This window comes from Petaurus breviceps, unplaced genomic scaffold, assembly GCF_028583685.1.
Source record: "Petaurus breviceps papuanus isolate PSGF00001 unplaced genomic scaffold, PetGlider_PUasm1.0 90692, whole genome shotgun sequence".
NCBI lineage: Eukaryota > Metazoa > Chordata > Mammalia > Diprotodontia > Petauridae > Petaurus > Petaurus breviceps.
In genome coordinates, this window is record NW_027187313.1 from 8,959,914 (window position 1) to 8,972,127 (window position 12,214).

General features: G+C 38.1%; 1 protein-coding gene across 5 annotated transcripts in view; it reads right to left on the bottom strand.

Annotated features, from left to right (window-relative positions):
• SUCO (SUN domain containing ossification factor) overlaps positions 1 to 12,214 on the bottom strand; it is a 114,086-nt gene that overhangs the window by 75,268 nt on the left and 26,604 nt on the right. For 3 of the 5 annotated variants that reach the window (XM_069065574.1, XM_069065573.1, XM_069065572.1), the window contains exons 2-3: positions 3,618 to 3,726; positions 1,354 to 1,464 (exon numbers count right to left, since the gene is read on the bottom strand). In XM_069065574.1, coding sequence (XP_068921675.1) covers positions 1,354 to 1,464; positions 3,618 to 3,726 — 220 coding nt within the window. The remainder of the gene's footprint in view (positions 1 to 1,353; positions 1,465 to 3,617; positions 3,727 to 12,214) is intronic. The other 2 variants (XM_069065576.1, XM_069065575.1) reach the window with 1 other exon arrangement.

The following is a 12,214-nucleotide window of genomic DNA, read 5'->3' on the forward strand; positions in this document are numbered from 1 at the left end:
ATATAAAAATGTTTGGTTGATTTCATATGTATAATTGATACTAAATTGCTTAACTTCTTAGGAAGGGGTGGCAGGAAGGGAGAGAATTTAGATCTCAAAAATTTAAAAGAATGCTAAACAAATAATAAATAGGAGGGGAGGGAAGAGATGAGGTGACTCCCCTATAGATATAAATGAGTCAGGGTATAAAAGATGCTATAACCAGAATTAGAAGGGCTAGTCAGGGAAGCTGAAAAAAGCTAGTCATTTGTGGGGAACAAGGTCCTAGTGAGTGTTAAAAGATGGAAGGAGCATGAAAGATCAAAGAAGAGAAGGCTTCTAAAATAAAAGATGCTTGTTAATTATGCACTGGGAGTTTTAGATGGCACCCTGGAAGGGTAGTCAGATCTGGAATGAGATGATAATGCTGAGGGAGATGAGAATGGGAAACTGGACAACAGGTAGATGGGCACTGTCCCTCTATAGTCAGGATTTCAATATCATTAGGACAGGCAGAACAAGTGTGGGTGGGATTATGTCAGTCATTTAGGAATTAAGTCCTGGCAGAGTTACAATGGATAGACAGAATTCCACTGTGATTAGAAAGTTCAAAATCCACAGAGACCACAAATACCCAATCTCCCAGGAGGCAGTGCTACTGGGTTCCAAGAAGTTTAGAAGCCTTGCCCTGAATCAGGGGATAGTGCAATTCCTGGGGACATTGGGAATCTCAGCCTCAAAGGAAGCAATACTGATATTCCCATCATAGTACCTTTGTACTGGCTGTCCCTCATGCCTGGACCCAGCTCAAGTGCCTCCTTCTATATGAGCTCTTTCCTGATTCTCCAGCTGCTAGTACCCTACTCCAAAGAACCACTCTGAATCTATTTAGTATACATTGTCTATTACCTATATATGTACACATTGTCTTCCCTAATAGACCATCAGCTTCATGAAGCAGGGACTATTCTATTACAGTCCTTGTAATCCCAGTGCTTTCCACATTACTCACCAGGATACAACCAAGAAGTGTCCCCCATTATTTTATTATCACTAGTTCTCTGTTAGCACTGGCCTTTTCATGGAAGTCAAAAGAACACATCACACCAGCTGAAAAATTTTGGGTAGATTGTAGATAATATATGGAAGTGCATGTTATTTACACATTATTAGGAAATACAGGAAAATTCACAGCACTTGTCATGATAAAGTCTCCTATTTTGCAACTTTTTAAAAAAAGTATTTGTAGTGAACTCTTAATATTCCATAAAAGCTTAGTAATTATAAAATCCAGTGACTAAACAAGAAGTTTATAGTTAGATACAATCTTTGAAAAGGCAAGTCATCCAAAATCAAGATGATGCAGGCTTTTACCTGTTCATCAGTGCTGCAGTCATCTACTAAGGTATCATGTTCTGGTGGACTAGGCATAGTTGAGTCTATATTTCCCAACAATTCTGTATTAAAGGATTTATCAGTTTCCTCCTATGATGAAAGAAAAAGAATACATCAAAATATACTGGTTTTGATGATGTTCCTAAAACAGATCTCCATTAACTAATACTTCAAAACCACACTTAATTTCTTCTCATACTTCTCAATAAAATACTAAAAATTGTCTGTGTTCTATTGGCTTCTTTTAATTCATTTCCACATTTTTTCTCCTTTCTCATTTTATATTGCTGAATAGCTCTCATCTTAAAAATATGTCTTTGCCTTTCACAATTTCCAGGCACATTTTCACTTATGAGACTGTCACTAACTATCATATCTTTATTTTACTCCTTTATTTACAAGAAAAGGAAACATCAAACTGAAACTTCCTTTGGCAGATTTCTTTCCCCCTCTACAGACCTCAAGTTGAATAACTCCTCAAAACGCTCTTTCAAATCTGAAGGCAGAAAGCACTACTCTTAGATATTCAATTCAAGTTTTATAACTTGAATATTTATGCTATATCAGGTCTGTCATAATTGTGGTTTTTATGTACCTCATGATAAGGGTATGCTATAAGGGGCTTCAGTGAAGTCCTTTAGAAAAAAACAAAGTATTCAACATATTTATACCCATTTTATAGGACTGGAATGTGGTTTTACTATTTTAAAATTAGGTTTGTAGTTCTTGATGTGTTTCTGTGACATATGGATTATATATGTTCTAACTGATACCAAGTCAGGTCGAGAACAAAGCTCTCCACAATGCTATTTCCATGAGAAAATATGATCCATTTCATGGTACAATTGTCAAGGAAAGCAGGAAAGAAATAAGAGTTCATTAAGTTCCTACCATTTGCAGGCTTAGTTCTAAGCACTCTACAAAAAACATCTCATCCGATCCTTACAACAACCCTAAAAGAAGGTCTTATGGGGGGAAATGGGGACTTAGAGGGGAAAAAAATGGTCAAAACTAAGATTTCTAATTCTTTTTTAAAATTCTAGCTTTAGAATTGAATATAAGCTTAGAATATAACCTCTTAAATGCCACTTTAAAATGTAGGATAATCACACTAACCAAAAGTCCATATCACATGAAATATCACTCTCCCTGGGGTGGCTGGGTGGTACAGTGAATAGAGCACCAGCCCTGGAGTCAGGAGGACCTACCCGAGTTCAAATCCGACCTCAGACACTTAACACCCCCCCCCCTCAAAAACAAACAAACAAACAAAAATAAAACCTAACCGTGTGACCTTGGGCAAGTCACTTAACCCCAACTGCCCTGCCAAAAAAAGGCAAAAAGAAAAAGGAATCTCACTCCCACCCCCAAAGAAAACTTTCTGCTAAAATCATTTCTCTGTTCTTATTTACCTAGGAGATACTGAGGAACTCCCAGGAGATGGTGACTTGAAAAAATAAATCTTCAATCTAAAATCTGAGCAAGTTTATTAAACTGGAATTACTTAAGACAGACCTCTCTGGATGGTTAAGAATGCTTAAATAAGCTTACTTTAATGGGGAAAAAATATATCATTTCAGTGCTTTGGGTACTGAATCTTTGGCTTCCACTGGCTTTATTATTAAAATTGTAAAGTCTTTAATACTGTAAGACTCCAACTGAGAGGAGTTTTACTAATTTAGAAAGTACCCTGATAGCCTTTTTTTTTTTTGCTTTCAAATGAACCTGTATTTTATTAACTACAATTGAATCTATGCACATTTGAAATTTCTATGACATGAAGAGAACTGGAGAAAAGTCCCCATCACATTAGGGGGATTCTCTATGAAGGATTTGCAGAAAGATGTGGACAAGAATTGTATCAGAGCAGTAGACACGGATAAGTTTCAACCTCCATCATTATAAGGAGTACCACACACAATGGATGAAGTCACAGATCCACTGAAATATCAAAGTGTAGGTGAGGCATGACTGATTCAGTATATAAATATTTCTTATATTTATTATGCCAGTCATTAAACGCGACTCTTACAATAACTCCACAGCCCACAGGCTGGCAACCATGGGACTAAAAATCTTTAATCGATTATTCAGATTAAACTAATGTTAGTAGAAATATAAATTTTCTAATCACAAAAACAGTTGGTCTATAATTTTTAAAAATTTACTTTCAAAAAGCTTTTTTCAAAAAAAATTTCAGAAAACTTAAATACATTGCATTATATTATCTTAATCTATTATACCTCTTTCTGGAAATGTTCATCTTCATTTTCAAGTATACAATTGTCATTCTGAGAGTAATACGAAGAAGGTGAAGAACTCTCTTTACAACACACACGCCAACTGGGAAACCTGTAAGATAAATTCACAAAAAAATACTTCAAAATGATTAGCAGAAAAAAAACTAAAATCTTAATACATAAAGGCTATTAATTGGTCTCTCTACCTCACATCTCTCTTCTCTCTAATCCATCCTCCTGAGGTACCAAAGTGATAGTCCTGAACTGTCAGTTCTCTGCTCAATAAACTCCAGGGGTTCCCTATTACTTTATAGGGTCAAATACAAATTTCTCTATTAACCATTTGGCTGCATCCTACCTTCCCAGACTTATTACAGATTACTCAATCAAGCAACCAGTCCAGAAGCATTTGTTGAGCACTTTGTGCCTATTCCCGCATGGCGCTCCATAGCAAAATATAACAAACTCTTCAAACAGAAGCAAAGAATTTATTTAGACACCAGAAAACCGAATCCCAAAACCAGGAAGCCCATTCCATCATAGTAGTAAAGAAATTAACAAGCTATAACCACAAATAGAGCCACAGTATCCTTTAGCCTTCCCACAAACCAATATAAGATCAATATTTACTCATAAACCTCTCTATTTCCTTGCCTAAGCATCTCCTGTCTCTGGAGCTCTGGCTCCCAGCTTCCTGTGTCTCTGTTCTACCCTTCAGCAAACTCCTCCTACCACAGGCTCCATGTGACTACATTCCGCCTAGTGGGAGGAAGAGTTTATCTTCAAAGCAGGAAAGCTACCTGTGGGCTCTGCTAACCCTTTAGCAAACTCCTCCCATCACAGGCTCCATGTGACTACATTCAGCCTATTAGGGGGCAGAGTTTACTTTCAAAGCAGGGAAGGTCTTCAAACTCCCCTAGGTCTATTAAGGGGCAGGGAAGATCTTCAAATTCCCATCCCCATTACAGTACCATATTAGGAACTATGGATAAAAAGACAAAATGAAAGAGTAACTATAGAAAAACAAGTGAACATATAATTTCTATGATACATCAAGATACTGTTTTTGATAGTAGGAGCTATTAGCACCTGGAAGGCTCAGTAAAGATATAATTTACAAAGTAGTTAATGAGTTAAGTTTTGAGGGAGGATTCAAAGGGTAGAGATGAAGAGGGAGTAGTACATTTTCAGATGGGAGAAAACCAACGCAAAGACTTGGAATTAGTATTGTATGAATGTGAAGGGGAATAATGAAAAATGCAGCTGAAAGGCAGGATGGGGCAAGATTGTAAAGAACTTTAAAAGGACAAAGGAATTTGTATTTGATGGTAAAAATAATGGGAAACAACTGGAGCTTAGTGAGTTATGTCGAGTGTTATGTCAAATCTGTCCACATTCATGTACTCTAGTTACAGTCAAATTGGCCTTCTCACTGCCCCTCACATGTCACCTTTATTGTTTTCTCATGCCTTTGTATATACAGGCTCCCCTGTATTCCAGGAATGAATCTCTCGAAATCTCTATTTTCCTTCAAAACTAACCTGAAAAGCCTCTTTTTTCTTTCTTTTTGGAGGGCAATTGGGGTTAAGTGACTTGCCCAAAGTCACAAAGCTAGTAAGTGTGTCAAGTGTCTGAGGCCAGATTTGAATTCAGGTCCTCCTGACTCCAGGGTCAGTGCTCTATTCACTGCACCACCTAGCCACCCCAAGAGCCTCTTTTTAACATGAGACCTTCCTAATCCTCACAGATGCTAACTCTCCAAAATTGCTTTGAGTTTATTTTATATAACCTTCTCTAGGTACACACAATCTACCCAGAATGAATGTAGGCTCCCTGAAATCAGAGACTTTTATTTGTCTTTGCATCTTCCACCACCCAACACAAATCCCAGCAAACTATGGATGCTTCATCAGTGCTTATGGACTTAAGCTACTATATTTGTACGTATTTCATCTGAAAATAATACTGCTAAAAGGCATGTACATCAGATGTTCAGTGACACCTATCAAAAACAGGAGACAGTACACCAGTTATTTGTTATATGGACAGATGAACTAACTTTATATGAACACATAAACTTTCCCAGTAATACACATGTATTACCAGAACATAATTAAGTTTCATCTACTAAATGACAATATACTATTATCTTTGAGGTTTAAAGTATTTCTAAGCTCTTAACTGAGGCACGTGAACACAGATGATACAGTGAGTCTTTATTATTCATTTTATTGTTGTTAAATCACTCTTTTGGGGAGGGGCCAGGTATTATTCCCAAAAGAAACCCTCCTCTAACATCTCCCTAGCTGATTCCAGAAAACAATGGTGATAAAAAAAAAAATTAACTTACCAAGGACTAAAACATATCAATCCTCCTAAACCACTTCATGTTTAACAATTCAACAAAATCAAAAAATGTATTAAATTTCAACCCAGTAAAAGGCCTGACATAAATTAAAAAATTACATATGTATATACATGCTTCATGCTATATTATGAACTTCTGAAATGTCTAACTGATGAAAACCACCTGTTCCATCACAAAATCCACTTTTATAATTTAAGTGCAAATCAAAACTTGAGATTGAAAATAAATGATAGAAGGAGATGAGAGAGAGGGCAATATGTTGGTGGAGACAGGATATAACGGGTTCCCTTGAACAAGCAGAAGTGTTAGCCTTGGTAAAGAGTAAGGCTACTTCATCACATGAGATAGGGATAATGGAGAAGAACATGGCAGAACGTATCTGACAGGGGACCAGGAAGGAAGGAGAAGAGAGAGTTCCCATCAAATGGCTCCAAGGTTTTCTGTAAGATACGAGTCAAAGTTCTCATGCTGAGAGGACAGACATTGGAGATTTAAGAAGGGATAAAAAAGTTTGGAAGAGCTGCTGTGGGGAATGGGATAGTGAGTTGGCAGCAGTGAGGGCTCACAGCAGATCAAGTCAGAATAAATGCATAATTTTCTTCACCTTCATTCAGCAGCAATAAAGCCTCTTCCTCCTCTTCCCATGCCCTTGTGTGACATGTATATGTGTAGTAAGAGGGAAAACAAAATCAATGCTTTTGTCCATTTGTCAAGTGCTTTTTGATGCGGTTTATTTTTAAAATTCAGCTAACTTCTAAATTTTGGGTTGGATTTATATAGCGAAAGCAATTTTGTGGACCCTGTTTTAAAAGTTTCAACTTAATCACAGAATCTTAAATCTTAAAATTGAAAAGGTATTGAGAGGTCAATATAAGTCAATATAATCCAACTTTCCACTATATACAGCCCTCTCCTCTCTTCTTTACTCCCCCTCCCCACCCCTCCACAAACATAAGTAATGTGTGTAGGGGATAAGGAATAGCAGACAGGAGTTGAATAGTTCCAGTAATGCGGAACTCACATCCTAACAAGATATTCTTTTATCTGTTGACAGTAAATGCCTAAATAAGAGCTTTTTACAATTCAATTTAAATGTTTATTGAGCATCTACTCTGTGCAAGAGATTGTTCAGTTCAAAGGTAAGGAAGAATAAAACTAATTTACTATCCAAAATGATCAAAACAGTTCTATTTCTAGACAAAGTATTAAAACTTAGTGGAGTCACTTGGAGCAAATGATATGAGGCCACATCAATTTAAGAATTTTGTCTTCTAAATTTAATGTATCTATTAAAAAAATTCAGAACTTCAATAATACTACAAAAGTAATTTCTACTTATATATTTAAGGCAACAATAAAAGAAAAGTTAATAAACAAAAATAGTAAAGACTACTAGATAAAAGGTATTCTCCCCTCTCCTCCCTCCCAACCATACCTTCTGCCCTATATTCTGACCTGGGGCCATTTATTTATCTTGTTTACAACCAGTCATCTATTCCTGGATAGCAATCATCAGGATTTATACTATTAATTGAAACAGCCATAGCCTTTCATCAATTACTGCATTTAACTTGTAAGAAAGTTATGACTGTCTCACTCTTTAAAATTTCTTTTTTATTATTATTAACTTATAATTCTTATTTATTATTATTAACTTATAATTTATCATAAACAAACATAAACATTCTAATAACAGAATGTTCCAAAAGCAAAAAAGGAAAAAACACAGAAGATTATACATTAAACTACAAATTTCTAAATTAAATACTTGGCTCATACCTTCAATAGTCATACCGGTTAACTTTAGTGTGCATTAAATTTTCTACTAAAAAAAAGGTGTATAAAACAAACATTTATATATCAAATTATTTCTGCCCCTGATTTTCAATATAATTATGGAGATATGTTCCCTTAGGATACTGTTTGAGCCAGTGCTAAAAAAATTTTCACACATAAAGGAATCCCATGTGGTGGAATCAAGATAGTGGAGTATAGCAAACTCCACCCCAAAACTCCTCCTAAGGGATCTGGAAAATACACAAGGCCAAATTTTTATGGGAAAACCCAAAGCAAAGTCATAATGAGAACAGCTGTCTAGTAAAGATCAGCACAGGCAGACCAGCAGAGAAGTCTGTGGACACTGGTATAGCCAGAAGAGCAATGCAAGGTGCGCCAGAGCCTTGAAAGGCTGTTCATCAGACCCTTAGCAAGGCATCCCTAGACCCAACGGGGGCAGGGAAAAGAGGGCCTTCAACAGGGTCAGTAGCCAGCTGGCAGCTTTGTTTCTCTTTCATTCTCAGCTGGAGGAGGTCAGAGAGAAGGCAAATTTTTGCTAATTATATAATTTTAAAAAATGTTTTTTAAAGAATACTAACCGGGGGGCGGCCAGGTAGCACAGCGAGTAAGAGCACCGGCTCCAGTGTTGAGAAGACCTGGAGATCGAATCCCAGGCTCAGACACTTAGCACCCACCCAGAAACACCTGGCCGTGTAACCTTGAGCAAGTTACTTAACCCCAATTGCTTTAAAAAAGAAAAAAAAAAGAATACTAACCAAATCCTATTCTGATACCACATTAGTATGTGGAAATGACCTTGGATTCCTAAAGGTTATGACAACAGAAGACAAGCTATAGGTTCTAACAAGCTGCAAAAGCTTTGAATGTGGGTCAGATGTCTATTATCCTCCAAGTCAGCCTACTGAAGCAGCTCATAAGAATAAGGATGCCCACCACCACCCCTTTTTTTTCTGCCAAAAGCAACTTATGAAATAGGATGCTACTCCATGGAATAGTTGCAATATGATCAGGAGAGGGAGTGTCTATACCAATAAAATCATATTCACTTAAGGGAACATTCTAACTTTTCAATACATAATCTATTTAATTCTCCCACACAACTTCTAACATAGTTAAAAAGATAATCAATCCACATGTAACCAGGGCTTGCTGGGTATGCACAGATCCCCTAACATGGAACCACCCTGAGGGGCCTTTGGAGTACATCCAGATTGCCTCCCATGGAAGCCGCTGTGTCCCCTATCACCATGTGTTGGCACAGTCTCCTTTGATTGGCTGCACAGCTAAAAAAGGCTCTTTAATATTACTGAAACTGAAACAGTAGCTCTTTCTGAGATACGCACGATATAGATTCCTGCTGCATCCAGAGGGTGAAGATCATAATTTACCCACAGCTCAGATGCCATGAACTGAACAGATGAAAGGGAAAGGACTTCATTCCTCTCCTCCCCCCCCCCCCCACACCTTTCTCTTTTATTCCAATTCCAAATGGAAATGTGTTTATTTCTTTTCTGTATAGTTTTCTCCTCAGTTAGAGGTGCCTACAGTGATCTCCTCTGACGTGGAAGTTCAAGCCACTGCACCCATGGAAGTAAAACTCCAAATGGAATGATGGAGTCAGACAGCTCAACATAGAAGCCCAGAAAAGAAGGGAGCCTGGGACTGGAGTTCTACTGTGAGTTTTAGACTTAGAACTGAGCTCTATAAAACTGAGCTATGCTATGAACCTAAACCCCTCCCTGTAAATTGAAGCGGTACTAAGGGAGGCAGGGATTTATGCCTCCCATGTGTTGGAGGAGTATGTTTGTATAATTTTTATTATACCTTTTCAAGTAAAAGTTCATTTGTAAAAGCTACTCTCTTAGTGGCTAAACAGAACTGGAATGATCAACTTTACAAATGAGGAAGCATCACTGGGAAGGGTTAGAGGGCCTTGACACTTCCAATTCCCTTAAGAACAGCACAAAACTCTGGGGAAAGGAAGAAATGTGACACACCTGGCCTTCACACCTGGCTTGGAGGACAGTCGGGCCTAGGGTTGTCAGTGTTATTCACATAATTGCTGAACTTTGTACATTCTTTTTTTTAAGCATATGCTTTTAATTCAACACTCTCAGGATTCTGGGAACTCCAACTAAGTCTACAAAATCAATGTTTAAGCAGCCACACTTGCCTTACCATTGATCCCTGCATGATGATACTTTTCTGATTAAATGGGTGTAATATAAGTTCCAGAGAATTATTATTAGTAATTTCTAGTATTTATATAGTGCTTTAAAGTTTGCAAATAACTATGTGTATGTGTGTATAATCATTTGATCTTCACAACACTGTAAGATAGGAGCAAGGAAGGAAAGACACCTTTACTAAGTGCTGACTAAGTTCTAGGCCCTGTGCGAAGTGCTTTACAAATATTATTTCATTTGATCCTCACAAAAACACACTGAGTCTAAGTGCCACTGTGATCCCCATTTTGCAGCTGAGAATATAGGCAGACAGAGGCTCATCCAGAGGTTACAGTGCTAGTATCTGAGGTTGCATCTGAACTGGGGTCTTCCTGACTGTATTGTAGATAGAGTCCAGGGCTCTATCTACAGTTACCTAACTGCCCCTCCCTAAGGCAGCTTTGACTATCTTTTCTCACCTTTAAATCTTCAATTGCTGCTTAATCAACTACTTAAAGAGCTATATTAACTTATCAGTATCAGAAAACTTGAGAGATTAGTCTCAAAAAACAAAAATCCCAGCTACTAACCACAGCAAATGAACAAAGCAATACAAACACTAGAGTAGTGAAGATTGATGCCAGGTAATTTGTACTAATGAAGCTCACATTTTCGTACCAGGATATGCCAAAATCCTTAAAAATCCAGGTGAAACTGTAAAATCTGGACATCTTCAGACTATTAAAAATCTACCCAAAAATGCTGAAGATTTTTTTTTTACTTTCAATGAGACTTAAAGTCTTGTTCTTATTGAGAGAATTATGAACTTTGAGAAATATATTGCTATACTGAGAAGCAGAAGTATTCTGGAATCAAGAGAAATTTCCAAATGGGATGAGATGATGCAATATAGAATTACATGATGCCACATGTGATAGCACCAGAGTTTTCCCCAGCTTCCTTCTTCCCATACCCAACCTGACAGAGTTCCAATTCGCCAGAGGCAAGCTTCCTGGTCTGGGGGCATAAGAGATTCCACCCAGGTAGAGTCAGGGGCTTCTCAGAATTGATGGCCACAGGAGTCACCATACCCTGATGACTTACTGACCAGACACATTTCCAGATGGAAATGAGTGGGGCTAAGTGACACTCTTATCTTTGCTGTATATTCTTACTGTATTAGGGCAAAATAAGCCTCCTTTGTTCAATATTCAGCAACCTTGCAAGTACCTCATTTTGTCCCTAGACTGAACAGAATTAAAAGTATGCTGTTGTTAGAGCTGTACCTATGACATCTGGAGGAGTTTTGACAGGTTGGCAAAGAGACAGCCTCACATCTCACATCACAAATGTTGGAGTCAAAGCCCTACAAATACAAGGATGCCTAAACAAGATGATTAGACAGTGCCTGTCCTTGTCCCTATCACCAAAGTCCTCCCTGTCATGTAAAAGGAGTCAGTAGTCTCCAGCTAAGGCAGGGGGATTAGTTCAGAGGGTGCTGTAGGAGGCTAGGGCTGCCCAGAATGGCAAAGAAAATGCCAAGGCCAAAATTCCCTGGATGCTGTTGACTGTGCTGCATAAACTGAACTGCCAGCATAGTAAGACTAAAAGTAAAACTAGGTTGGTGCATTCAGTAGCTAGATGCCCCAGACAGGAATTCACCCACTGGTCTCTGACCCAAAGGTTCTGATTTCTGCGAAAGAAGAGCCAAGAGTCTTCTTGTTGAGAGGAGAAAATATCTGGAGTAGAAAGAGGGGAACTCCCACTCAGGGTATGACTCCCAGCTCTGAGGGAACAAGTTGTGAGCAGACTCCCTCCACCACCAAGGTGGAGGTGGTTTTAGGAGCATTCAAAGGAAAATCTGAGGAGTCCCAGAAGCAATGGCTCAACAGAGTTTGGTCTAATGGAGTCAATGTTCACAGCCTCTCTGCTGTGAATTTTCAAAACCTGAGGAAAATCTAAGCACTCCTTTTATAGAGAGAATTATGTTGGAGCCCTAAAAGGGAAATGCTTTTTTTCCCTTATTCAGCGGCCAAGATGGAGGGTAAAGATAAATTCCCTTTGCTGCCAGAAAACTGATAGGGATCAAAGAAGTAAATTTTTTTTCTTTTTTTTTTGCCTTTTGGAGGGCAACTGGGGTTAAGTAACTTGCCCAAGGTTACATGTCTAGTTTTTTGTTTTTTTTTTTTGGGGGGGGGCTGTTAAGTGTCTGAGACCGGAACCGAACTCTTGGGTCCTCCTGACTCTGGGAAAAGAAGCAAATTTTCTAA